Source organism: Trichechus manatus, unplaced genomic scaffold, assembly GCF_000243295.1.
Source record: "Trichechus manatus latirostris isolate Lorelei unplaced genomic scaffold, TriManLat1.0 scaffold00024, whole genome shotgun sequence".
NCBI classification, from domain to species: Eukaryota; Metazoa; Chordata; class Mammalia; order Sirenia; family Trichechidae; genus Trichechus; species Trichechus manatus.
Genome location: NW_004443960.1, coordinates 13,874,313 through 13,901,906, shown reverse-complemented (window position 1 = coordinate 13,901,906; position 27,594 = coordinate 13,874,313). Strand labels below are relative to the sequence as shown.

Genomic DNA, 27,594 nt, shown 5'->3' with positions numbered 1-27,594 from the left:
TTGAGGCAGGTGGAGAGCAGGTGTGACTGTGTGGGAAGACAGATGGGGGCCCATTAGCCTAGGGGTTGGTAACCTGCAGTTCTGCCCGGGCCCAGCTCCACCAACACTCCCTAGCACCAGCTCAATGACCTTTGCCACCCAGCCTCCATCTCTTCCTCTGGAATGAGGAGAATAATAGTAACCCGGCATGGCATGAGACCAGGGATGCGCAAACACCACACGGTGTCCCCAGATCCCAGCACCCTCAGCATCTTGGACAGGTCGTGTTGTGTTAAAATGTGAAGCCAGGCAACCTTGGGGCCTGGCATGCCAACACAGGAGGAAGAAAAATTCTCCCTCCTTTGACTAAAGACATCTGAAGGTGGCTCCTTGGCTCAACGGTCAAGTCAGGCTGGGAGACAGGAGCCTGACTACTACAATTGTTCAAGGCAGATTCTTCTCGAGTTTTCTACTCAGTCTTTCTCTATATTAGAGGTCTTATCTGTATAAAAATCTTTATTTTTATCTCAAGTAATTTCGTCAAGCTTTCAGATGCAAAGTGTAAGCGACATCTTCACTCAGATACAAAGGATTAGTGAATGGTTCAGAGTCATGAAAACTCTTTGGCTGCAAGCTCATCTCTGCAGGGCCAGTCCTCAGGGAGATCACACCTCACGTCTGTCGTCTTTACACTGAGGAAATAAGAGGCCAGCGTTCATGTCACTCCTTCTTTACAATTACAGTACCTGGTAAATACCCATCAAATACCCATCACAACAGGACAATGAAGAGAGACAGTGTGAGGTCCATTTACAAAATGTTTCCTGGAACAAAAGCACTGTCCTGGAATTTATTTTACTGATTAAATTCTTAAAAACAATTTTAAGGTAGCAGGGAGGCAGCTGAGCTGGGCCGGGTATGAGTTACCCTCCATTAATTGCCGGCACCCCACTCCAGCCCCCAGCCCCCTCTCAGAGAGACGGATCAAACATCAGTGATTACAAGTAGACAGTGACTCCCAGTGTAATCATCATTCTGGTCTCAAACTGGATCCTTTCAGAGGTTCCGTGCTGAAATCTTCTAGCAAGTCTTCACTAAAACAGAATCGTCCATCAAACTGTGGTGTTTCCTCGGTTATTTTTTATGTGCAACTGTCTATGTCTATGACAATATTTTTTTCCCGTTTCCCTAAATCTGACTTGCAGGACAAGCCTTGTCTCAGTTTCGGTCTCCAGGTTCCAGCTCACCCTGGAGCCTCAGTCAGGTGCTGAAGTTAGGGTAAAGGGGGCCGCGGGCCTTCAGATGCCAACCACACGGTGTCCTCTGAGGATGCCCAGAGCCCTTGCCAGCTGTCAAGGCCTGAACCTCACAAGTCCCTGTGAGGGAGGTGGCTGGGCGGGAGGTGCTGCTGCTGCCTTGGGCAAACAGAGTCCACCGTACTCTGGGATGCCAGTCCCTGCTGCCACAGGCCATAAGCAGAGAGGGAGAGGACCTGGCTGTAGCCTTTAACATACAAAGCAGCACCTTGTTTTACTAGGGGTAGAAAGAAGGAATTCCACTTCCTCCCTCACCCCTTGTTAGCATCAAAGCGCAGACATCAGGGAAGCTGCAAGACTCCTGTGGAGCCTGGGCACTGTCAGTCACAGCACTTGAGTTTCCAGTCGTCGGACTTCTTTGACCACAAGATCGATGTTAATAATTGGGTTAAAGTACAGGGCCCAGTAAAATAAACAGTTGCAAACAAACTGAGGAATGAGGGGCCAGAACATGGCCACAAAAAGCCCCTGTGTTGATACTTTCCAAAAATGGCTCCACATCCTCTGAGGCACTGTCCTGAAAAGAGAAGAGAAGCGTTTCAGGGGCAGAATTGTGGTGGCATTTCTAATGATGACACCCAAGTGCTCAGACCCCGGGCCTTCTCCCAGCACCTCACAGAATGTGGGCAACTGTGTGCAGAGACCTTGTCTTCCTGTCCCTGTGCCTGAGATGTGCTTTAGCCTGACTAACCCATCTTCATTCTGGCTCCCTCAGGGCACTATTCCCTCATCTCCCACACTGGGTGAGGCCTTGCTGCTCACGCAGCCACAGCCTCAGCCTTACCTGCTTCATAGCTGTGTCACACTCATGTACTTCTTAACATAGATATTTTCTCTGCTAGGCTGTAAGTCCCAAGGGTACAGATGGCCTTCTTTACCAAAAATCTCCAGTGCCCAGCAGAGAGCCAGGTGTGCAATATGAGCTCAACTAACCGTGCACAAATCAATGAGTTTGCAGAACTGAAATCAATGAGGGAGATTCTTGACAGGTTCGCAGAACTATGTATAAGGCTGCTTCTGACTGACCAGGCCAAGAGCCCTGTGAGTTACGGGACGTTTCAAGCTGAAGGGAATCTGGTGTAGTGGAGGTGTCACTTCTGCCTGCCCGCGGCCATCCCCTTTCTTCTAGAAACAGCTTCTCCTCTCCTCTGTTCTTTCCCATGTGGTTTGGGTAGGGCCGAAGGCAGCCCTGGGTTGTGGGGTGAACACATGACAGGAGCCTGGCTGAGGTGAGCATGTGACCCAGGCTGCGCCAATCAGAGCAAAGGAGTGTGAGCCCTGAGACTTTCGCAAGTGCTATGGGGGAAGAGGTGCTCTTTCCACCATGTTGCTAAGCTGCTCAGAGGGAAGCCTGCGGTGGCCAAGAACCCGACATGAAGAGAGCTACCTGAGGGTGAGCAACACAGGAAAGGGCTGAGCTGTGAGAGGGAGAGAAAGTCAGTCCTGGTGACAGCACTTGGGTCTCGGGTCCAGCCACGCCTGAAAACTTGACTGGGCTTTCCCTTTTCCCTTAGCCAGTTCAGGGTGGGCCTGTCACTTGCAGCCAAGAGTCCTGACTCAGAGACTGTCCAACTCTCTCATTTTATGCATGAGTCCAGAGAAGTAATGACTGTCCCAGTTGGTGGCAGAGCAGGATTAGAACTCATACCTGCAGAATTCCCGATTAGACCTCTTTATGCTCTACCCTGCTGCTGTGTTCCATGAAGGACTCCCTTCTCACTTGCTTATTTCTTAGTTATTAAAATCCTCCACCACCACACCCTAGACTATATGGTACCATAACTACCTATGTAAGGATAAAACATTCTGGGCAAACACTTTAACAATGGGCACCACAAAAACCAAGAACCCATACCAAACACAAGGAGTGTTCCTAGCCACCATTCAAGTAGTGTTTTTCAAAGGTGAGTTTGGGGTGGTCTTGGTAGACTAAGGATTATTTCAAGTCTGAGAAACACTTCAAAGAGGACCTATCTCCCACTCGGTGTTTCTCTCCCAGTTCCTACTGCTCCATGGCTCTTCCACATGAGAACACACTTACTTCAGTTCACTTCTTGACCAGATTCTCCACACAGAGAATAATTCCAGAACTGAGAGTAGCATGGCATTGACGATGAGAAACCGCGATGTCCAGTAATGAACCTCCAGCCAGTCCCACGCAAATTCAGCAATCAGCTGGTATGGGAGGAAGGAGTATTTTATCAGGAATTCCCTCCACTGCTTCCAGGTGGGCTCTCTAAGATCCTTTAGCAACAACACACACAGACACAAAAACTCATGAGGAGTGACTTTTTCACAGGGTATTGTGGTTATCCCAGGGGGTTTCACATCTTATTACTTAAATACAAACACATATTATCCAACAATCTAGAATGAAATGTCTGTCAACCCTTCTTGGAATACAACTCTTCTTATAATAATTAATCTGAAGTAGCACAGATATATGTCACCAAATAGGTCAAAAGAGATGCTTGCTACATAATCGTGGACGCTAAGAAGTAAAAATCTAAGCATAAGTTATGAACAATGGGGTTGAAATTAATTTAAATCAACCAGTTTTTGTTAATATCTTCACAACATCCATTGCGATCGAGTTGATTCTGACTCCCTGCAGCCCTACAGGACAGAGCGGAACCACCCCATAGGGTTTCCAAGGCTGTAATCTTTACGGGAGCAGACTGCCACATCTTTCTCCCCTGGAGCAGCTGGTGGGTTTGAACTGCCGACCTTTTCGTTAGCAGCCGAGCACTTTAACCACAGTGCCACCAGAGCCCCTTTCATCACAGCATAGGTAGCTCAAACCATCTCCTAAATTCAGTATTTTAGCTGTGGTAGAACAGTGACAGTTGTAGGGAAATTTATAAACACATACACACTCTCTCTCTTTCAAAAAAGTAATGTTTCGAAAATAAAGTTCTATAGTTTTTATAATTACTGGTATAAGCAGATAATTAAAAAATTAAAAGGAGCATTTAAACAACTGGTAGGCAACCAGAATGGAACCCTGGTGGCGCAGTGGTTAAGAGCTCGGCTGCTAACCAAAAGGTCGGCAGTTGCAATCCACCAGTTGCTCCTTGGAAACCCTATGGGGCAGATCTACTCTGTCCTGTAGGGTCGCTATGAGTTAGAATCGACTCAAGGGCAACAGGTTTTGTTTCGTTGTCTAGGCAACCAGAAGCCTAACGCTGCACACCCTGCTGGGAGCTCAGGAAGACTGCATCGGAGCAGGGACTGGGCCTTCAAGGAAAACAGTGAGCCTGATGGAAGGGCGGAGCCATGGGGGCATGTGAACATGGAAAGGCTGGGGTCTCTGTGCTCCCAGACTAGCAAGGACAGGTCACTGGAAACTGGGTAATTAGAGGGACACACTGCAAGGGTGCTAATTCAACCACACCCAAGGCTGAGGTCAGTTAGGTGGGCTCTTGATTAGTATTTGAAAAAGGGTCTTAGGCTGTCGTAGCCATGATTTCAGAGGAGACCATAAGGGAGACCTATTTATCTTTCAAGTAGAGTTTTCCGATGGAACGGGAAATGGAATTTCACTGAAAATGGTTTAATTTTTTATACAGAAGGTTTTGTACATAATGTGTATCAAGTGAATATTTTGAGTCATTTTCACCAAACCACTTTTTTTCCTAAGTATTACATACACATACATACACACATTTATATTTTTAGTATAACGTTTAGTTTGTTTGGATTATAAAAGTGATGTCAAATCTGTCTTATTTATCTGGATATAGCAATGACTGGCTTTCTTCAAAATTAAAATGTTTGTGCCTTGATTCATTAAAATTAGGAAAATCATTTGTTTATGAACACTAAACCTGCTTTTCTTTTTGCATACCCCTATAATACTGCAACCCCCAAATCCAGATTGTGGGTAAGATATGATTCTGTGTTTTTAATTACTGTCAAAATTAAGTACATAATTATATCAAACTTTTTAAAAAAGGACATTGCATTGGGCTGCAAGAATTTCAAGATACTTCTTTATATATTTATGGGTGTGAATTACATATGATGATTCCTACATCCATGTGACTTTGACAAACAGACTGGAAGGATTGGCCCCAAGAGTAGTAATGCAAAGGATACTACCCTCAAATGACCAACTAGACTCAGAGAAAATCACCCTGAGTGAACGGCATCCACCAACAATTCGGAAGGAATCCATGGGTCGCTGTTCCAAGGCCAACAGGGCGGACACTAACCCTGCCTCCTGGTAGGACAAATAATCAGCCTTTGAGGGCCCTGTTAAGAGACAGATTACTAAACTGGGAGGCCCATAAATGGAACTCTCTCTAGACCTATGCTATCTTCTTTTATAACAAAAGCAATGCTGTTCTTTTAATATTTCAGGTCCAGAGAGTAGCCTCTCTTGCTAAGCAATGCAATAACAAAGTAGTCTTTTGGCAGTGTGGAAGGTCCTACTTTCTTTTCTTTTTCAGGGCACTCTCCCTAAGGCTGGCTGTTGTTTGCTCTTCCATGGGAGGCTACAGCGTATCTCCAATTCCACACCACACAGAGGAATGGCAGAATACTTCTATTCCAGGCATTCTGCAGACCTACCAGAAGCTTGGTGATGATGTCCTCTCTGAAGTCGTCTTCTTGAAGAGGGCAGATGGTATGGATGAAGGGTAGGAAGGTGTCTGTGTAGTCAAACAGGTACAGGTACAGCAGACCGAGTCTGGGCGAGCTCTTGAGGGCGTACAGCAGGAACAGGGACCGGCCTGGGTTCACGGCCTGCAGAGGATGAGGCGGGCACAGGGCCATGTTACCACCTCCACAGCCAGCTCCCCACCCACGCTCCTGCCACAGTCACACATCCTGTTTATCAGCTTTTCCTCATGTTTTGCCCAAAGAATGAATGCATGTATGACAAGAAGAGGCCAAGTAATCGATCCATTGGGCTATATTACATATAGATCCAATCTCTATCCATCGCTGGGGATCATACATACCCCTAGGCACTAGCAGAATGGAACCTTTTCAGAAAGCAGTTTTGCAAAATGTACCAAAGAATCTTAAAAATGTTTCATTTAGCCATGCTATGAGTGGGCACCACTTAATAAAAAGATTTTGAAATACAGAGGGCTTATGCACCAGATGGTTACTGTGGCATCGTATGTAATAGAGAAAAAGAGTGAAAAACAAGTGGCCTAAGTAAAGTAAGTAAATTACAGTAGATAATTATGGTAGATATTTAACACAGAATTCATAGAGCCACTGAAAACTCTATGAGGAGCTTCTAATAATGCTCATGTATTTTTAAATATCAGCTGAAAAAAGGTTTCAAAGACGTGTGGCAATGATCCCGGCAGAGGGTCAGCTCCATGAAAGTGGAGTCTCTCCTTCTGTGCTGTGACCCCTCCCTGGAGGAACACCTGGCACGCCACGGACAGCCAATAAATATTTGTTGAACAAATAAACAAACAACGAACTGTTTAAAATATGCACAGAAAACAGGCTAGAAGAAAATAGAACAAAATGCAATGTTAACCTGTGTTTGACTCATAGGTGGGATTATGGGCAATTTATTTTCATTTTCCTCCCTCTTGTAAATTTTCCAAATTTTACTAAACGAATGTACATTTATATTTTTCCTGATTATAAAAGTAACTTTATCAACCAAGTAAAGAGACAACCTACGGATTGGAAGAAAAATTTTGGGAGCTGTATATCTGATAAGGATCTAATAATAGCCAGAATATTTAAAGAACTGCTGTACTTAATAACAAAAGACAAACAATGTAATCAAAAAATGGGCAAAGGAACTGAATAGACATTTCACCAAAGAGGATCTATAAATGGCTACCAAGCACATGAAGAGATGCTCAACATCATTAGTCATTAGGGAGATACAAATCAAAACCACAATGAGATACCACCTCACCCCTACTTGAACGGCTATGATAAAAACAGACAAACAAAAAAATAACAGATGTTGGTGAGGATGTGAAGAAACTAGAACCCTCATCCATTGCTGGTGGGAATGCAAAAGGGTACAGCTGCTGTGGAAAACAGTTTGGCAGTTCCTCAAAAAGTTGAATGCAGAATTACCATATGACCCAGCAATCCCAATCCTAGGCATATACCCAGAAGAAGTGAAGGCAGGAATGCAAACAGAACCCTGTACACCAATATTCATCACAGCACTTTTCACAATAGCCAAAAGGTGGAAACAACCTAAATGTCCATCAACAGATGAATGGATAAACACAATGTGGTACATACGCACCATGGAATACTACTCAGCCAAAGAGAGAAATGAAGCCCTGGTACATGCTACAACAGGAGGAACCTTGAAAATATTATGCTGAGTGAAATAAGTCAGTTATAAAAGAACGAATACTATATGATCCCACTTATATGAAACAGGCAAATGGATAGAGACCAAAGCTTATTAGTGGTTACCAGGGGTGGGAGGGAGGGAAACGGGGGAGTCTTAGCTTAGAGGCACTACATTTCTGTTAATAATGGTGGAATAATTTGCAAGTGGATAGGGGTGATGGTTGCACAACATGATAAATGTAATCAATGTCACTGAATTATACATGTAAAAATTGTGGAATTGGCAAATGTTTTGTTACATATATTTTTACCAAGATAAAACAATAAAGTAACTTTAAAAATGATACAGCTATTTGATACTGGGGCCCTGGTGGCGCAGTGGTTAAGCGTTCGGCTGCTAACCAAAAAGTCAGTAGTTTGAATCCACCAGTCGCTCCTTGGAAACCCTACAGGGCAGTTCTAATAAGCATCAAATAAAATGAGCAGAAGATTTGAATGAATATTTCACCAAAGAAGCTATAAGGATGGTCACTAGGCACCTTGAAAAGGTAATGATAATGATTAATGTTCAATACCATTAGTCCCTAGAGAAATGCAAATTCAGTTAAAAGCACAGAGAGATACCACTGCACACCTATTAGAGTGCGGAATGGCTGTGGTCCTGCTTGGGGCGCCGGCCCTTTCATGGTGCCATCTGATGAGAACGGCGGCGTTCAGGAGTTACACAGGTACACCAGGGTTGGAGGAATCTTGTCACCCAGCTTTTTCATTCCTCGTCAAACGTTTACCCTCAGGGAGGGACTGGGCAGCACAGAAGATCCGAAGGAGCAGACTGATGACAAGATTGTTTGCTTTTACAGCAGGACCAGAATCGCATTCCCATTAGCTCCGGTTACTTTTGAGGATTTTAAACAGAGGGCCCTTGCTGGATATCTGACCCAGAAATGTCCTGCTAGTCATTAAAAGCCACCATAGGATTAATATTGGCTGTAAAAAGGTCAGAGTCTGACTGTGTTAACAAAACTAATTACTGATGATTAAAGAGAAGTAGGGTTTTTAAAAAAAATCAAACAACATGAAAACAATAAACAAACCTGACTTGGGAGCTCCACACCCATTCTTGAAAAATTTTGAAACTAGTTTTTTTCGTTGTTAAAGTAATACATGCACTTAGTAAACACAATTTTTTTTCAGATGGCAGCACTGTTTCTAATAGCAAAAACTGAAAACAATCTTAGTGCCCATCAACAGAAACAAAAAAACCCCTAAAAAACAAAAAAATCAAACCCGTTGCCATCAAGTTGATGCTGACTCACAGTGACCCTACAGGACAGAGTAGAAATGCCCCATAGGGTTTATCTCCACGGAAGCAGACTGCCACGTCTGCCTCTTACAGAGTGGCCAGGGGGGTTCAAACCGCTGACCTTTTAGTTAGCAGGCAAGTGCTTAACTACTGTACCACCAGGCCTCCTTCCCATCAACAATGAAGGCATAAATTTTCATGTACTTGTACAATGGAATATTGCACAAAAGAAAAAATGAGTAACCTTGTTGAAGCAACCTGCAGAAGGATATGCTCAGTTTTTGACTCTTACATTGAGGTTGTTGCCTTACTACTGTGTGCTGTTGAGTCGTTTTCAACTCATAGCAACCCCATGTGACAGTAGAACTGCCCCATAGGGGTTTTTTTTGTCTGTAACCTTTACAGGAGCAGATGGCCAGGTCTTTCTCCCACGGAGTCACTGGGTGGGTTCTAACTGCCAACCTTGCAGTTAGCAGCTGAGCACGTAACCATTTGCGCCACCAGGGCTCCTTCTGTTGTGCATACATACTCATAGCACAGGTAGGAAAGCATGCCCGGGAGGACACACAGCACCCACGTCAGGAGTGTGGCACCTCTGGAGAGGTGGGCTACATGGGCTTCAATGTTTTCTTTCTTAGTTAAGCCGTGGGCATGCAGATGACAGCTATGCTGCTCTCTATACTTTTCTCAATTTAAAAAAAAAAAATGAGTTCACCTTATATTCCCAGAGATTTTGGGGGGGCTTCACGCCTAGTGCTTTGACGCGTTCCAGTTCCATGAGGATAACTCTTCTGTGGCTGCTATTTTCTATGGTATATGGTGCCCTTGAAAATTCTTCCTCTGTCAAAGTTAAGAGCAATCTGTGGGGGAAAGAGCCCTCTTTTGAGTACACACACCAGAAGCAAACTTTCCACATTCAGAGTTCCATCTTATCAACCCAAGTCTTTCAGGCTCAAAGTATGATAAGACATTTAATATATGAAATAATATTCTTAATAACAGCCAATAACGGAATGCTTACTATCTGCCAGTAACTACCCACAAATACTTTCACAAATCATCACACATCCATTGAATAATTCTGCAGGGTGGGTTGCATCATGCCCATTTTGTGGACGAGAAAAGTGGCTTAGAGAAGTAAAGTGACTTGGCCAAGGCCTACTCAGGTCTGTTTTGCTCCGAAGTCTTTGATCTTTCTGCCGTACACTGCAATCGCTCACATATTAGTCCATGTTTGAAATGTGTGTATGTATAGAAAAAAGATTGGGAAGAAATCTGATCTTTTTATTAGGAGGCAATCCAATACAACATGAATAGCAGTTGTCATCTGCCCCCTTTCATCGGAGAGCACAAATCAGCTCCTCAGCTATTCGTCGTTAGAAACCGCCCAGCGTGCTGGCAGAAGCAGAGGCGAACAGGCCCGCTCATGGTGCTGAGGGAGTGTACACTGATGGACTTTTTGTGGGTAGTTCGCTAATATTTATTAAAGTTGAAAAGGTTTATTGCCTTTGACCCAGCAATTCTAGTTCTAGGAATTTGTCCTACGGAAGCAAGGCATTTAGCAAACATATACTGTAATAACTAGGTAGAGAATTTCATTTGCCACAGTTGGGGGTGGGGGGCAGCTCTTGTAAGAAAAGTAGGAGTGTTTTGCTTCCCCAAAGGAGAGCCAAGCGTTGAAAGTTCAACACAGGGGTGGAGTGGGAGTCAGGCAGCCGGGTAGTGAGGGGACTGCCTGCCTGTCGGAAATAAATGGATAACAAGAGCGGTCACTGGGAGCGGGAATCTTGGGTAGGAGAGAGACCAAAGGCCTGAATGTCTAAGGATAAATTTTAGGACAATTTCTGTGTGGTGATCTGTGTGACACCCCTACACAGTCCCTCCAAGGAAACCTATAGTAAAAGTGGACAGTGCTCTGGAAAGGGGTGGGGTGATTTGTTGATGGGCAGGTTGAGTTCCTCGTACAAGTGTGTTCACTACAAGGTTGTCTGGAATGGTCTGGAACAGGAATACAGGAAACAACCCAAATGTATACTGGTTAGGAATGGATTAAATAAATTCTAGTATACAGGGCAGGCTTGTTTAGTATAATCGTGTTTTCCGTTAAATAAATAATACACATTTACAGGGTCTGTCTGTGTAAACACTGGGAAAAAGTCTAGAAGGATGTCCAGTGTGAAATAAAATGATAAGTTTTGTTTTATGAAAATACAGAGTTCTCTTACCCATGACACTAACGGTCATCTTATTAAATGTTAGAAACTTATGAGCTATATAATCATAAATATATATCTGATTTTTAATGCCTATAGCTATGCCTTGAACTATAATTAACTTTTAGAAGTAGCTTGTCCTGTTTCACATAGTTGTATTTAGGTAATCAGGCTCGTGGAAACACTTGACATGTATTATTTCAGAAAACAATCGAAGATGAATGAACATGGCCTATTTCTAAGACTCCAGAGGTCTTAACAACCATGGCTCACTGATCTTAGTAAAGTTCCTGTGTAAGCTTTGATAATGTTTGAGCACATAGTGTTCTCTTATAAGATTTTATGTATTCTGATATAAGCATCAGCCAATGAAAACTTTTTTGTTCAAGTTCCTGATGAAATTTTATGTAAGTATCCTGAAAATCGTTAATTAATCAGAGCAGTGATTTACTTGGTAATGACATGCTGCCCAACCTTAAAGCTGTCTATTACACCTGCCTAACTATCTGGTAATGGTGTTCTGGGTTATTTCTGACCCCAGCAAGATGGTAACAGTGGCCTTCCCTGAAGAGTAGGATTTCAAGGATATTTCACTTTCAGTATTATATGGTTCTATATTATTATTCTTTAATAATAATGTTATGTTACTTTTATAATCAGGAAGCAACAATAAAAACATATCAAAATGTCAGTGACATGAAATGGTACAGCTGCTTTGGAACTGGAAAACAGTTTGGCAGTTCCTCGAAAAGTTAAGCACAGAGTTACCGTATGTCTAGGAATACCATTACTAGAGAGAATCGAAAATATATGCTCACACAAAAACTTTTATGTGAATGTTCGTAGTGGCATTATTCACAACAGCCAGAAAGTGGAATCAAACCAAATGTCTATCCACTGATGAATGGATAAACAGAATCCGATATAGCTACACAAGGGCGTATTATTTAGCCATAGAAAGGAATGAAGTGGTGATGCATGCTACAACATGGATGAACCTTGAAAACATTATGCTGAGTGAAAGAAGCCAGACACAAAAGGCCACATATTGTATGATTCCATTACATGATGTGTCCAGAACAGGCAAATCCATAAAGACAGAAAGTAGGTTAGTGGTTGCCAGGGGCTGGGGGAGGGAAAATGAGGAGTGTCCACTAAAGGGTACGAGCTTTCTTTCTGGGGTGATGGAAATATTCTAACATTTGTGGTGATGGTTGCACAACTATGTGACTATACTAAAAACCAGTGAATTGTACACTTTAAATGGGTGACTTTTATGGTATGGAAATTGTATCTCAATAAAGCTGTTTAAAAAAAAAGTCAATGAAGTGTCAGAAGAGTTTGCTCCTCACCTTCCATTTACTCTCTCAGATAAAAACCTGTCTCTGTAGAGAGAGGCCCATGGGCCCAGCTGCTCCAGCCAGAGGACGACTTCTTCTGCTGTCCACTTGGCCACAGCCTTGTGAACCAGGAGGTCGTGCTCAGACTCCCTGCTGCTCCAGTGATACACGAGCAGGACCACCTGGGGAAAAGTGACAGGGACCTTCAGTTATGGAGAAGACAGAAATGCCAGTTTTTTCTACATCTGTGAGTGTGGGGCAGGGCAGGGAAGAAGACGAGCTCGAGAGGAATGATGCCATGTCTGGACAGGGGTACCGGAGCACTGGGAAACACAACTCTCCATGGCTCGTCTCTCTGCCGACTGTCAGGCAGTGAGGGAACTAAGACAGGACAAGACTCACTGCAGGGTACGGTACCTGGGAGCAGCCGCACCCACGGACCCCAGCAACTTGGTCAACATGAGTGACTTATACACCTTTTCTATTGGGAAATCTGTAACATTTAGATTTTTGTGGCATGGAACTTAAAAAGAAAATAGTCTCTACATTGGTCAGCTCAAGACTCTATCGCCAAGACAGACATGGTCTCCATTTCTGGTTCTACCACCTTTGTGCACCTCAGTTTTCTCATCTGTGAAATAGGAATAATAAGGGTGAGTCCCTGGGTGGAGCGAACAGTTAAGTGCTTGACTACTAGCTGAAAGGCTGGCGATTTGAACCCACCCGAAAGGCCTGACAATCTGCTTCTGAAAGGTTATAGCCTTGAAAACTCTATGGAGTAGTTCTTCTCTGCACACATGGGGTCACTATGAGTCAGAATCGACTTGTTGCCAACCAACATCAACAACAAATTACATTAGAGAGGTAACAGTGCCTTATCTCTACATAAGTTATGAAGAGGATTAAATGGGATAAAGCTGACATTTATTGGCTCCAACTATTCCTGGCTACTTGAGTGAGCAACATCATCCCTGAAGAAATCATACAGCCTAGCAGATTTCAGTGTAAGCTGGGAATTACCACACGCAGTCACGTCATCAACTGTTTAGGTGCACATCAACCGAATTGACACCAGTGGAAACTGAGTGTGTGTACATTGTATGTATGTGCGTGCATGTGTTTGAGAGAAAGACAGAGAAACATGAACAAAAATAAACTTACTGCCACAGCAGTTAAGGCTGTGAGCACTCCGGAAAAGAATCCCCCTCCTCTCAGCTGATTTGCTCGGCCTGTGTTGGGAGCTACAGGAATATGACCATTCCCATACTTTTGAAAGGCCGCGAGACTCTGGACTATGTCATTATTCTGTTGAATGACTTCAAATCTCATTCTAATGGCATCAGGAAATAACTTTTCAATCGCATCCCTGTGGAAAACAAAATCACAAGACGATTGGCTAAATACACTTATGTCTAGAGGCTGAAATAAAACAGTGAAAGTTTACTAATATACAAGTACATGTTAAGAATGGACAGGAATATTTATTATATTCCTGTTAGTAATAGCAAAAAATTAGAAACAACCTACATGGTCACTATTAAAGAAACAACTAAATAAAATACGGTGTATTCAGACAATGGGATGCTACGTAAATGAAAAATGAATTCACAGGTCACTGTGCATCAAGATGATTAAATCCAAGGCACATATTTTTGAATGAAAATAATAAACTGCAGAGAAACATACAGTACACCACTGACATGAGAAAATACTTGCATTCTGTATGGAACACACACATGCCTATGTTATGGAGTAAACTGTGTCTCCTCAAAAATGTGTATCAACTTGGCTAGTCCATGGTTCCCAGTATGGTGTGATTGTCCATCATTTTGTCATCTGATGTGATTTTCTTATGTGTTGTAACTCCTACCTCTATGATGTTAATGAGGTGGAATTAGCACCAGTTGTGTTAAGTTGTGTTTTAAGTTAATCTCTTTTGAGATATGAAAGAGAGAAGCAAGTAGAGAGACATGGGGATCTCATATCACCAAGAAACAAGAGCCAGAAGAATAGCGCATCCTTTGGACCCAGGGTCCCTGCGCCAAGAACCTCCTTCACTGGGGAAGACTGATGGCAAGGACCTTCTTCCAGAGCCGACAGAAAGAGAAAGTCTTCCCCTGGAGCTGGTGCCCTGAATTTGGACTTCAAGCCTCTTAGACTGTGAAAGAATAAATTTCTCTCTGTTAAAGTTATCCACTTGTGGTATTTCTGTTGTAGCAGCACTACATGACTAAGACAGCCTAAGAGTATTTTAAAAATTCTGAAAGAATTCACAACTAAGTCATAATTAAAATTATCTGGGGAAAAGGAAGGGAAGGTTCTAAGATGGAGAGGTGGGGTCAAAGGAGTCTTTTATCAATAATGTCCCAATTTTTTAAAATGAAATGTAAAAAAAATGTACGTATTGCTTGTGTTTTTAAAAATTAATTTGAAAAAGTAAAGTTCAAGAGTGACAGAAAGACCAACCATCGGGCCATACTACCAAAAGTAGGACTGTTTTCATTTTCAATTATACACAACCAAAGAATCCTCCTTCAATTTAAGATTCACCTTCAGGTAAAGCAATGCTGACTGGTAAGAGCAAAGTTATTTGTAAACACATCTCCTGTGAAAAAGAAAATGGTAGGTTAATGGTTTCATGGAACTTTCTGATTCTCTGTTGCTATCAAGAAGGCTGAATGCATTGCTAAGGCAACAGAAGTGGAGACAAGGTTCTCAAAGTCCTCATAGGAAAAGTGACTGCATGAAGCAGAAAAGATCTGGCCATCTGAGAGCTCTTGCCATTTGCTGTGGGATGCTACGCATGAGAAACTATCTCTTTTAAATGTGATCACTGGAACAGAGTTTATTCAGAGGTTTAAAAATCAACACCAAGCCAGTTATTCAGAATTATACAGTCATGCCATTTTCTCTATTAAATATAGGATGTTATCAGTGAATATAAATCAGTAAAAAGTGTCATATATAAGCAATGGTCTGACAACCAGAATTTATTTCTTTCCTTCATTTAAAATAAAAAATAAACCAATTACAGTCACCTGTGAGAAAGGGACTCTGGATTTTTAGATCCTCGATCTCCCTGACTGACATTCCAGAAGACCCAGAAAGACCAAAGAGGTCACCTCTGTGCCTTGGGCCTTTTCAAACACAGCTGCTCCCATTGACAGAAACATCTCTGTACAAGCTATATGTGCTACCCAGAAGGGCTGAGCATTACCTGAGGAGAATATTGACTTTGGGGAAGCCTTCCCATTTTTCTCTGCATTCCGGACACTCTGTTTTCTTTGAAGATGCCCACCATAGAGCTAGGCAGTGCCGGCAGAAGCTATGCCCACAGTTCAAGGTGGTAGGGTTAACCAGGATGTCATAACAGCAGTGGCAAGAAAATTCACTGACAGAAATCTGAGGGCTGGTGCTTTTGAGAGGGTCACCTTTCTCAAGGCTTGTCACGTTCAGATCACTTTTCTGAGGCTCCTCCATCTTTAGCCAGTTCTGGGATCCACAGACATAGAGAAGTTCAGACGTAGAAAATTACTGCAATGCATCATTACATCTAAGAAAAAAAAAAGACAAATAATTTAGTTGCTATTTGAGATCACTGCCATTCTAATAAAGCACTAATTTTGAAGTGTGAAAAATCTGACTGATAAAAATCCATATTACATAAACCAGATAAATATCATTAAATTTCTTTCTGGCCTGTTGGTCACACTTTTCAAAATTAAGTGGAGCAAAATAGTCTACCTGTAGTCAACGGACTTGGGGTGGTGGAGAATTCTGGACCTTTCTCTCTTACTAACTTCCTCTGAAAATGTAATTTCTTCGGACCTCAGTGTTCTCAGTTACATTTCTAAAGTCCTTTCCAGCTCTATGATTTTAAATCAACCAGTTCTTGGCAACCAATATACTTGTCTGGAGTTGGCAACCAATATACTTTATGTAAATGACATATCTGTCTAAACAAAGCTGCTTCCCCACTAGGTAATTATTATTTTATAAACATTTGCTTCCAGAAGCTCTCACAGAGTGAGTCTGAAGCAATACTAAGAACTGAGTGAGCTCAACAACCAAATAAATAAATAAAATTTAGAGAGGGAAAAAAAAAAGGTATTTAGCATTTAAAATTAAAAAAAGGCCTTGTTTTACCAGATGTCCTGTGCCACACTTCCCAGTGGCTTAGTATACTCCTTTCCCCCCAAATCAACTCAAACATGCACATCATGCTCTCTGGATCCAGCCAGTTTGGTGCCACACAAACATGCTAACGATGTGAACATAAAAATGGCAAAGGACTATGCTCACTCTCATCTGGGTCTTTGAAGATTTTCTTATTGAGAGCAGTGTGATGGAGAAGGCCTTGGAGTTAGAATCTCAACTCCCCAGCTCGCTAGCTCTGTGATCTTGCGTAAGTTACTTGAGCTCTCTGAGCCCATTTTTCTCACTTGTGAAATGGTGATATCCCGTTGCCGTCTAGTCGATTCCAACTCATAGCAACCCTATATGATAGAGTAGAACTGCCCACAGCGTTTCCAAGGCTGTGATCTTTACGGAGGCAGACCAGCACAATTCAGAGACATTGATTACATTCTTCGAGTTGTGCAACCATTCTCATTCTACTTTTCTGAGTTGTTTCTTCCCTGTTAACATAAACTTACCATCCCCTAAGGTTCCTATTTAATCTTTTGATTTGCTGTTGCAATAGCTTCCGGGGTTTATCCAGCCTCCATGGCTCCAGAAAGTCTGGGGTCCATGAAGATTTGAAATTCTGTTCTACATTTTTCCCATTTTGATCAGGATTCTTCTATAGAATTTTTGATCAAAATGTTCAGTAATAGTAGTCGGGCACCATCCAGTTCTTCTGGTCTTATGGCAAAGGAGGCAGTTGTTCATGGAGGCAATTAGCCACACATTCCATATCCTCCTTCTATTCATAACTCTCCTTCTTCCTCTGTAGCTTCAGGTAAATAGAGACCAACTGTCATGCCTTAGATGGCCACTTGCAAGCTTTTAAGATCCCAGGCAATGATCTGCACAACGAACTAGGAGGTAGAACAGAAGCACTAGGCACGTTATTAGGCCAATTAACTGGGATGTCCCATGAAGCCATGGGTAAATTCAGTTCTGGAAAAGTTGAGTTTGAGATAGTGATAAAACTTTCAAGTAGAAAGGTTTAGCAAGTACTGGAGATACAAAACTGTAGTTGGGAGTAAGAATAAGGCTAAATGTATGGATTTCAGAGTTAACTGCATACAAGTTACAAATAATATATATTGAAATTCGTTTCTCATAAATTAGCCTTTTTCAAACTGGAACACATCAGAAGTTCCTAGCTTAGCAGATCTGAAAGTTTATTTTTCATGAGAGAAAACAAATCACACCCTGATGTTAAACGTGTTTTTTATATGTCATATTTTGAAAAGCTGAGGTGGTCATTAACTCTGTTTTGCAATTGTTTTTAATGAATTAGAAACTGCACTGACTTTGATTACTTCTCAGGAATCCTGCTAGTTTCATTTTACTCTAAATGGAAAGTGAAAGCTAACAGAGAAAAAATACACAACCTTAAGCAAATTTAGTTGATCTTTTCTGCTACTTCTGTATGTCTGTATTTGCATTATTTCCACTAATTAAAGAAAGCTGTACCTTTAGAGGAGCCCTGGTGGTGCAGTGGTTAAGTGCTGGGCTGCTAACCAAAAGGTCGGCAGTTCGAATCCACCAGCCACTCCTTGGAAACCTTATGGGGCAGTTCTACTCTGTCCTACAGGGTCACAAGGAGTCGGAATCGACTCGACGGCAATGGGTTTGGTTTTTGGTTTGGTACCTTTAGAGAAGGAAAAAGGAACCCTAATGGCACAATGGTTAAGCATTTGGCTGCCAACTTAAAGGTTAGTGGTTCAAACCCACCTAGTGGCTCTGCTGGAGAAAGCCCTGGCAATCTGCTCCTGTAAAGATTAAACCCAAACCAAATCCATTGCTGTCAAGTTGATTCTAACTCACGGCAACCCTATAGAACAGAGTAGAACTGCCCTATACCGGTTCCAAGGCTGTAATCTTTACAGGAACAGATCACCAGGTCTTTTCTCCCTCAGAGCAGCTGGTGGTTTCTAACCATCGACCTTTTGGTTAGTGACCGAGCGCTTAACTATTGTGCCATCAGGGCTCCATCCCGTAAAGATTACAGCCTAGAAACCCTATGGGGCAGTTCTACTCTGTCATATAGGGTCGCTATGAGTCGGAATCAACTTGGTGGCACCTAACAACAACAACAGAAAAGGAAAGGGCCTTTAAAGTGGTAAAATCTAGCTCAGAGAGTAAAGGTACAAGTAGATCTTTTCTGCTACTTCTGCTTGTATGTATTTGGGTCATTCCCACTAATCAAAGAAGAGTACCTTTGGAGGAGGAAAGTGCCTCTGAAGTGATAAAATCTACCTCAGAGACTAAGGTTACAAACTGTGGTCCTCTGATGTGAGTAAACATACCCTATTGCACTGGCAATGATTCAAGGGCTCTTTGAGGAGACTGCCCCGTGCTCCTGAGGGTGTTCAGAGTTGTTGTCTACAAGCTCAGCTCAGCTCATCAGCAGGGCACTGTGAGCAGCAGCTAGCTTGCTGCTCTCCTTAGGATTCTTTCCTGAGTAAGTATGAGTTAGTATGTCACTCTGTCCTGTTCTTTTCCCATCTTCCCCTTGTGTCACAGGCCTCAAAGACCAGGGGGACGTGGTCAGGATAGGGGGGAGAATCATTCCATTCCCACTCCTAGTGCCCTGTTCACATGGATATACTTCAGTTTATGTTCACTTTTAATCACCACATGAAATTACAAGCGTCCCCTACCTAGTTCAAAACCATTGGGAAGAATGCCTGAGCTTGCAAACATCTACAAAACTGCAAACAGAAACACGTTTAAAAGCATCGGTTGAACACCATAGAATGGAGGAGACCAGCAAAATCTCAGGGAGGCAATTATCGGTCTCTCATGACTTGGGCAATTCTAAGACATCTATCAACCTGAACTTTGCTAAGTCTTCCCAAAGTCATACCTAACTGACATCGTGTAATTATGTAAACGCCCATGAAGGAAAAGGGCTGGGACACACACAACCTCTCCATTGGGATGAACTTGGAAGAAAAGTTGTTTGACTTGGTCAAGTCCATAACCATGGATTTATCCAAAGGGCTACCATCTGGAAGGAGGTGGTGGCACTGCTGTTATCAGTTTGCTTCTTCAATCACTTCACTAACATTTAGCAAAGTCAATTGATGCAATAATTTTTTATTGACTTTATCCAAGAAGAATGCCTTAATTCTGAGTTTAAGTTAAGGGTTGCTATCCCTTAGCTTACAAAGATTTCATTATGGAATGATTGTTAACTCTTCAGGAACTGCGATCTTCACACTGCTTGATTCAGTGGTATGTGATTATGAAACTACTCCTTCATTCAAGAAAACATTTATTGTGACTATAGTACATACCTGACATTTCAGAAATAATTAAAGGGTTAATTTATTGAGCGTCTGGTCTGAAATATACGATCTCAATCATTTCTCAGCAAAGATGTCCAGTGCAAGAATAAAAAGATTTTGGCTTATAGGGCCCCTAGTTAGGCTATTTCCTCTCATTATTTATCATGTGACAACAGAGAATAATGCAATTGCTAATACTTACTGAGCCTCATCTCTTTGGGATAAGTTTTATCGTCTCCATTGTACAGATAAGAAAAAGGGGGCCCAGTTAGTAAAGGACAGGGCCAGGTTTTAGGACATGGTCTGATTTAAAGCTTCTCCTCTGAACACATTATCCCAATAAAATAATCAATAACAGTTATTAGTTCAAAAGGCTGATTTACTCCTTTAGTGTCTAGGCCACACTATTCAGCTGCTACTGCACAGTTGAGAAAAACAAACTAAAATTTGACAACACTGCATTCTGGAACATGAACTCCAGCTGGTGGTTGTTAGGCTGAGCATGCTATTGCAAGCGATAATAAGCAGAAACATTTACAACAGACATAGGGTGAGGGTAGGTGGGTGGACACTACTCAAAACATTGGCAGGACACTACAGATATTATTAAATGTCTAAAGAGTGACTGCCCATTTCTAGTGACTATGAAATAAAATGAATGTGCCCCAATGTAAGCAAGGAAAAGGTCAGAAATGTCAATAAGAACAGAATATTACATGCACTTCCTGCAGGTGGTAAAAACTGGCTCTTCCATTACCATAAAAGAAGCATTTCCAGTCTTTAACTGTATAAAGTCTTGTATCTTTCCAACTTCAAATCGACAGATTTATTTCCTGGACAGGGTCAGAAATCACTAAGACAAAAAGAGCTAGCTCAGTTAGATCTTGGCTTGTTGCCTGAATGCTGAAGCCCTGTAATTTAGTGCCTGTGACTGGTGTTGGGCAAGATGGGAGCAGGCGGAGAAGGGCATGCTGGCTCTCCTAGAGCTTGTACGCTTTTGTTCGGTTCCATGACATGTATTCAAAGACCTGTAGTAAACCCTGTAGATCTCCAATAACACAGAAAGTGGTCAAAAATTACTGCTGGTTACCAGGAACCCATACATTAATGGTCTCTTTTTAAAATGCTCTGTTATGCCCATAAAATAAACAATAACACCTGAGAAGAACGTGTTCCTTAGAACAATCAATTATACGAGATCAAAAGGACGTTTGCCCAAAAGCAAAGATGAGAAGGCAGAAAGAGGCAGAAAATCTGGACAAAAGGAAATGGGAACCAAGGGCAGAAATGCAGAGAGTGCTGACACATTGTGGGGAATGCAACCGATGTCATGGAACACTATTGACTGGGAACTAATTTACTCTGTAAACTTTCACCTAAAGCACAATAAAAAATTAAAAATGTATATATTCTGTTCTGACTCACGTATTATACGCTAATTTTTCAGGCTTAACTCCTTCTTCTACTTTTTGCTCACTGCTATTTCAATAGTGTCTTTGCCTCTCCAACCAAAGGAGCTAAGGAACCAACCCCTAGAATTCTATCCTTCTACCTGAGAGCACCCAGTACTAAGTGGGACTCTAGACATTGGTAGATGAAAATCAAACCAACAAATACTTGACTCCCTATCACAGTATTTCTTAACAACTCCATCAGAATCACCTGAGAGGGCCGGGGAACCTGAACCAGGATGACTGGGAGAGAGAACTAGGAGAATCTGTTTTAAACAAGCCTCTCAGGAGATTCTTATGCATATGTTGGGGCCCTAGAGAGCTGTTACATGCAAATAAACGCATATGCCTAAATATGTCTCAAACAGGATATGAATAAGGTGTGAATAAAATAAGTTTACATAACATTTCTGATCTCACCTCTTCTTCTCTCCTATCTCTCCTCACTACACTGCCGGAATAATCCTGGAGCAAAGTTCTGATCAAGCCCTTCCTTTGTTCAAAACCTTTCCTACTCACCTGGAAAAATTATGCTGAGTGAAATAAGTCAGACACAAAAGGGCAAATATTGTATGCTTCCCACATACATGAAATATCTGTAACAGGCAAATACAAACAGACAAAATTGGTTAGTGGTTAGTAGGGGCTGGGGAGGGATGGGGAGATTTTGCTTAAGGGGTAATGAGTTTCAGTTAAGGGGGCTGGAAAACATTTGGGAACAACATTTGGAAATGGATAGTGGTGGTGGTTGCACAACATAGTGAATGTAATTAATGTCACAGAATCGTACACTTAAAGATGGTTAAAATGGCAGATTTCTTAAAATAAATATTTTGCCACAAGAAAAAAAAAATTAAAAAACCTTCCCCACTATGAGAAGGAGCCCTGGTGGCGCAGTGGTTAAGAGCTCGGCAGCTCAAATCCACCAGCTGCACCTTGAATACTCATACTCCTAAGCTTGGTGTTTAAGAATCCTTACAGCCCACTAGCAATCAACATAACTTTAGCTTAGAGCCCAAACCCTGGAGCCGAAATGCCTGGTATTCAAACCCTACCTCCACCAATTGTTAGCTGTGTGACTTTCAGACATGTCACTTAACCTCTCTGTGCCTCAGTTTCTGCATGTGTAAAATGGGAATATTAACAGTACCTACCTGATAGGGTTGTTGAAAGGGTTAAATGAATTAATAACATACACAACACTCAGAATAGTGCATGGGACATAGTAAGTGCCACATGTTGTGGTTGGGGGCTGCTGAGTCAGTTCCAACTCATAGTGACCCTACGTACAACAGAACGAAATACTGCCCAGTCCTGCGCCATCCTCACAGTGCTGCAGCCACTGTGTCAATTCATCTCATTGAGGGTCTTCATCTTTTTCGCTGACCCTCCACTTTACCAAGCATGATGTCCTTCTCCAGATAACATGTCAAAAGTACGTAAAACAAAGTCTCGCCATCCTTGCTTCTAAGGAGCACTCTGGCTGTACTTCTTCCAAGACAGACCTGTTCATTCTTCTGGCAGTCCATGGTATATTCTCTTTGCCAGCACCATAATTCAAAGGCATCAACTCTTCTTTGGTCTTCCTTATTCATTGTCCAGCTTTCGCATGTACGCGAGGTGAGTGAAAATACCACGGCTTGGGTCAGGCGCACCTTAGTCCACAAGGTGACATCTTTGCTTTTTTTTTATATTGTATTGTACTTCAGGTGAAGGCTTACAGAACAAATAGTTTCTCATGAAACAGTAGTACACATGTTGTTTTATGACATTGGTTAACAACCCCACAACATATTAACCCTCTAAATTCTCAACCTTTTTTTTTTTTTGGTGAAAATACACATAGCCAAAGATACACCGTTTCAAAAATTTCTACATACACAGTTCAGTGACATTGATTGCGCTCTTCCAATTGTGCTGTTATTCTCACTTAAGATGAAGGCTTACAGAACAAAATAGTTTTTCATTTAACAGTTACTACACATGTTGCCCTATGACAATGGTTAACAATCTCACAACACATCAACAATACCCTTACTCAACCTTGGGTTCCCTATCACCAGCTTCCTTGTCCCCTTCTGCCTTCTGGCCCTTGTCACTGGACTCCTGTACCTCGTTAGTCTCATTTGGTTTTATGCAGCTGTCCACTCCCAGGCTGAACAGTGAACCTCGGAGGTAACCTCACCACTGAGCTAAAAGGGTGTCTGGGGGCCATACTCTCGAGGTTTCTCCAGTCTCCTTTAGGCCAGTAAATCTGGTCTTTTTTTGTGAGTTAGAATTATGCTCTACATCCTTCTCCAGCTCTGTCCAGAACCCTCTGTTGTGATCCTGGTCAGAGCAGTCAGTGGTGGTAGCCGGCCACCATCTAGCTGTACTGGACTCAGTCCGGTGGAGGTCTTGGTAGCTGTGGACAGTTAGTCCTTCGGACTAATTTTTTCCTTGTATCCTGTTCTCTTCATTCTCCCTTGCTCCCAAAGGGATGAGACCAGTGGAGTATCTTAGATGGCTGCTCACAGGCTTTTAAGACCCCAGACACTACTCACCAAGGTAGAATGTAGAGCATTGTCTTTATAAGCTGTGTCATGCCAATTGAGCTAGGACATCTTTGCTTTTTAACACTTTAAAGATGTCTTTTGCAGCAGATTTGCCCAATGCAATAATTCGTTTGATATTACGATTATTATCCCCTGGTATTCCCCTACTCACACATTACGCTCTAGTATCGCTAATTCCTGCTCCTTGGGCATTTTTCCATATCCTCACACTGTTCCCTCTACCTGTGACACCACTCCACAAGTTCTCTAGGTTAAAACATCCAACTGGCAAAACCCAATTCAACTGTCACTTGAAAGTCTTCTCTGACTAACCCCCCCCCCCAACATACATACAGAAGCCTTCCTGTCTCTGTACATTGGAGTAACTTATTTGTGTATGTTTTCTCATCTCCTTGACTGTAATTTCACTGAGAGGATGGTAGAGTTGAGACATTAAGATCTTAGAGTGAGACCGGCCTGGGTTCCAAATCCTGTCACTATTTATCCTCCCTAAGCCTATTTTCTATTTATAAGTTTGGGATAAAGAGCTGATGGGAGGTTTAAATGACAAACTCTATCCATATAAGCCCACTGCCACTGAGTGATTCAGACTTATAGCGACCCTACAGGACAGGGTAGAAGCACCCCATAGGGTTTCCAAGGCTGAAATCTTTACAGGAGCAGACTGCCACATCTTTCTCCCTAAGAGCAGCTGTTGGGTTTGAACCACTGACCTTTCAGTTAGCAGCTGAGTGTTTTTATCCACAGACAACCAAAAAACCACCAAGAAACAAAAATAAACTGCTGTATCTAAGATAGTTGATTAGTATTATTAATAGAATTATTAATAGCAGCATTTACTAAGTGCCAGCTGTGTGAGATAGTGACAGAGCCAGATGCTGGCACTAAAAGAAAGACATGTCCTAAAGAAGCATCAAGTTTATGGAGATATGCAGGAGCACATCGAGCCAGATACCAGGAGCGGATTATCCAACAGGCAAGACCCACGTGAAATTTTTCACTACAGATTAGTAAGTAAGCACAAGTAAACCCATGTTTACTTTGCTTATTGGGTAGTATGTCCCTATCAGGGGTTGTAAATGTAAAAAGGCTTTGATTCTGCAGGAGGGTGTTGTAGGGCTGGGAAAGAGACAGATGCCAGTTCTGCAGGAAGGTGTTGTAGGGTTGGGAGAGAGACAGATGCCAGCCATATCTAGAAGCAGAATCTTTCATGTGGTGAAAAAATGTGAAATTGTTCTCTATAGATTATCTAGTAAGCAAGGTAAGCACCATGTTTACCATGACCACTGGATAATCCTCCCCTTCCAGATATGCCCACGCTGGCTGTTTACAAAACAGCCTTTTCAAGAACAAACAAAACCACCGACTGGCACGTGCACTCTGCCCAGGCTCTGAGGTGTGCCCACAGAAGAGACCAAAGCTCCTTCCTATTGGTCTTTCGCAGAGTGACGTCGACACCACACCCAAGGAACCGACCAATGGGATTCGGCGGGGCGGACCCAACCGGCACAGCTGAGGGCATGACAGCCTCTGAGCTCTCACTTTCTCTTCTCCACCGAAGTTGGGGGGCAGCCGCCTCCAGCACTAACAGGATCAAAGACCCCCAAGTAGGCACAGCCTTATGCTCTGTCCTATAGGGTCGCTAGGAGTCGGAATGGACTCGACAGTAGTGTTTTCTTTGAGCGCTCATTTCATTTTTTTTAACGAAAAGTCCCTTTGTGGCCACGTTCAGATTTCTGAGTCGTGAGCTCGGAATCCGAGGAGTCAGGTGACAGCCCAGTGTGATTTTGGGGTTTCACTTTCCCCTTTCAGCGCTTCCGTTACCCCATTTTAAAATGGGGACAAAAATTCCGCCCTGGGGCAGGAATGCACTTCTCGAATTAGACCGAAGCTCTGCCTGGCGCCTATCAGGCGTCTGACCAATTCTGGCTGGGCTGCCACAGGCTGTGGCAGGCGCTCCTGGCGGGTGGGCGTCCGTGGACCCCCTCCAGGGAGTATACAAGCGACGCCCTCTTCCTCCTGCCCTGAGGAGCCTCTGGAACGCGTGGCTCTGACCCAGACCCCCAAGAGGACGCAGGCGAGGGCCAGGGACCAGCCGTGCCCACTTGGGGCTCTGGAGCAGGGATGGGGAAGTTGGCCAAGCTGGGGTCCGCGCCCCGCGGCCAAGACTGAGGCTGCTCAGGACCCGCGCCTGGGTGATGAAAACCTCATGCGCCTCCTCCGACCCCAACGGAGCGCTTCGGCCAAGAGGATTCCCAGTACGTCCGCCACATCCCTCCCTAAAATCGAGCCCTGGACGCCTCCTCACCACCCAACTTACCACTTCGCTCCTCCCGGGGCCAACCCAGACAGCGCCCCGGTCCAGACCCCGCGGAAGCAGAGGTGAAGCTGTAGCTTCACTTCCGGAAGTAACTGAGGACTGGCAGCGGTGGAGGGTGCCCCCCTGCCCGCGACCATAGAGGAGAGGCCGCACACGTTTCCCAACCCCCTCAACCCCCGCGACCTCCCCGTTGCCTAGAGCGGCCACTCCCGGGCAAAGGACGTCGGCGCAAGCCGCCAGTCCCGCCCCTTCCTCTTCATCGCGGACCTGGGGCGGGACGCTGGAGTTACACAATGTGGGGAAGGAGGGCTTCCGTTAGTGATTGCTGCTTCAGGGCTGTAGCTTCTGTATCTGGAGAAAACAGCTTTACCCAGAAGTTAAAGTAATATTACAAGACCGCACAGTACTTTCTGCGGTTATTTTGCCCTCAGATTTTATGCAGAAAGTCACAGGACCATGGCTAAAGTCGTATTTACAGTATTAAGAATAGGGATGATCGAGAAGGGAGAGGGTTGACGTTTTGTGGGATTATTAAGCAATGTCAGTGCCATAAAACAATATGTGTAATACTGTTTCATGAGAAACTGTTTGTTCTGTAAGCCTTCACATGAAGTACAATAAAAAAAATTTTAAAAAAATAGGGATGAACATTATTTTTCCTATCACTACCTTTGCTTTTCTTTGTTTTTTTTTTTCAGCGTCTTGGTCTGTTGAGAACTCATGCTGATTATGTATTTTTAATCGCTGGTCCAGAGATTGTGAAATTGCTAATTTGAGATAATCGTTATTTATTTTTTATCACATCGGGAAAGAGCGTGAGGATTGGTAATATCCCGTGATAGTGGAGAGAGTGTGTGAACTCATTTTCTGGAAGATTATAGCAGCATTATTTTCATTTTTTATTGTGATTTAGGTGAAAGTTTACATAGCAAATTAATTCTCATTAAATAGTTAATACACAAATAGTTTTGTGACTTTGGCTACCAACCCCTCTACGTGTCAACACTCTCCCTTTCTCCACCCAAGATTGCCTGTTTCCATTCGTACAGTTTTCCTGTCCTTTCCTGCCTTCTTCTCTTTGCTTTTGGACTGGTGTGTCCATTAGTCTCGCATGCATGATTGAACTAGGAAGCACGTTCCTCGTGTGTTATTGTTGTTCCTACAGACCTGTCTAGTGTTTGGCTGAAGGGTGAACCTCAGAAGTGACTTCAGTACTGAGTTAAAAGCGTGTCAAGGTGTATCAGCTTTTTTTAAAAAATATTTTGTTGTACTTCAGATGAAGGCTTACAGAACAAATGGTTTCTCATGAAACAGTAGTATACATATTGTTTTATGACACTGGTTAACAACCCCACAACAT

General features: G+C 43.0%; 1 protein-coding gene across 3 annotated transcripts; it reads right to left on the bottom strand.

Annotated features, from left to right (window-relative positions):
* Window positions 1-357: 357 nt before the first annotated feature.
* On the bottom strand, window positions 358-26,364 carry BFAR (bifunctional apoptosis regulator). Of its 3 annotated transcripts, none has more exons than XM_004373269.2 (8): window positions 26,235-26,364; window positions 15,663-15,998; window positions 13,607-13,811; window positions 12,458-12,627; window positions 9,608-9,752; window positions 5,868-6,041; window positions 3,337-3,539; window positions 359-1,812 (listed from the first exon to the last, which is right to left on the bottom strand). In XM_004373269.2, exons 2-8 carry the CDS (start codon window positions 15,923-15,925, stop codon window positions 1,620-1,622), a joined length of 1,353 nt encoding a protein of 450 aa, XP_004373326.1. In that variant the 5' UTR covers window positions 15,926-15,998; window positions 26,235-26,364; the 3' UTR covers window positions 359-1,619. The 3 variants fall into 3 exon arrangements, with proteins under 3 accessions (XP_023584248.1, XP_004373326.1, XP_023584247.1); XM_023728479.1 differs by having other exon boundaries at window positions 3,337-3,470; XM_023728480.1 differs by lacking the exon at window positions 3,337-3,539 and having other exon boundaries at window positions 358-1,812.
* Window positions 26,365-27,594: the final 1,230 nt, after the last annotated feature.

What these genes read in the sequence shown, in the direction of transcription:
- BFAR (XM_004373269.2), bottom strand. Translation starts at nt 15,925, where the DNA reads ATGGAGGAGCCTCAGAAAAGTGATCTGAACGTGACAAGCCTTGAGAAA. An exon ending in TCTGAGAGAGTAAATGGAAG is followed by an intron (nt 9,753 to 12,457) that starts GTGAGGAGCAAA and finishes TTTCCCCCACAG; the next exon opens with ATTGCTCTTAACTTTGACAG. An exon ending in ACATCATCACCAAGCTTCTG is followed by an intron (nt 3,540 to 5,867) that starts GTAGGTCTGCAG and finishes TTGTTGCTAAAG; the next exon opens with GATCTTAGAGAGCCCACCTG.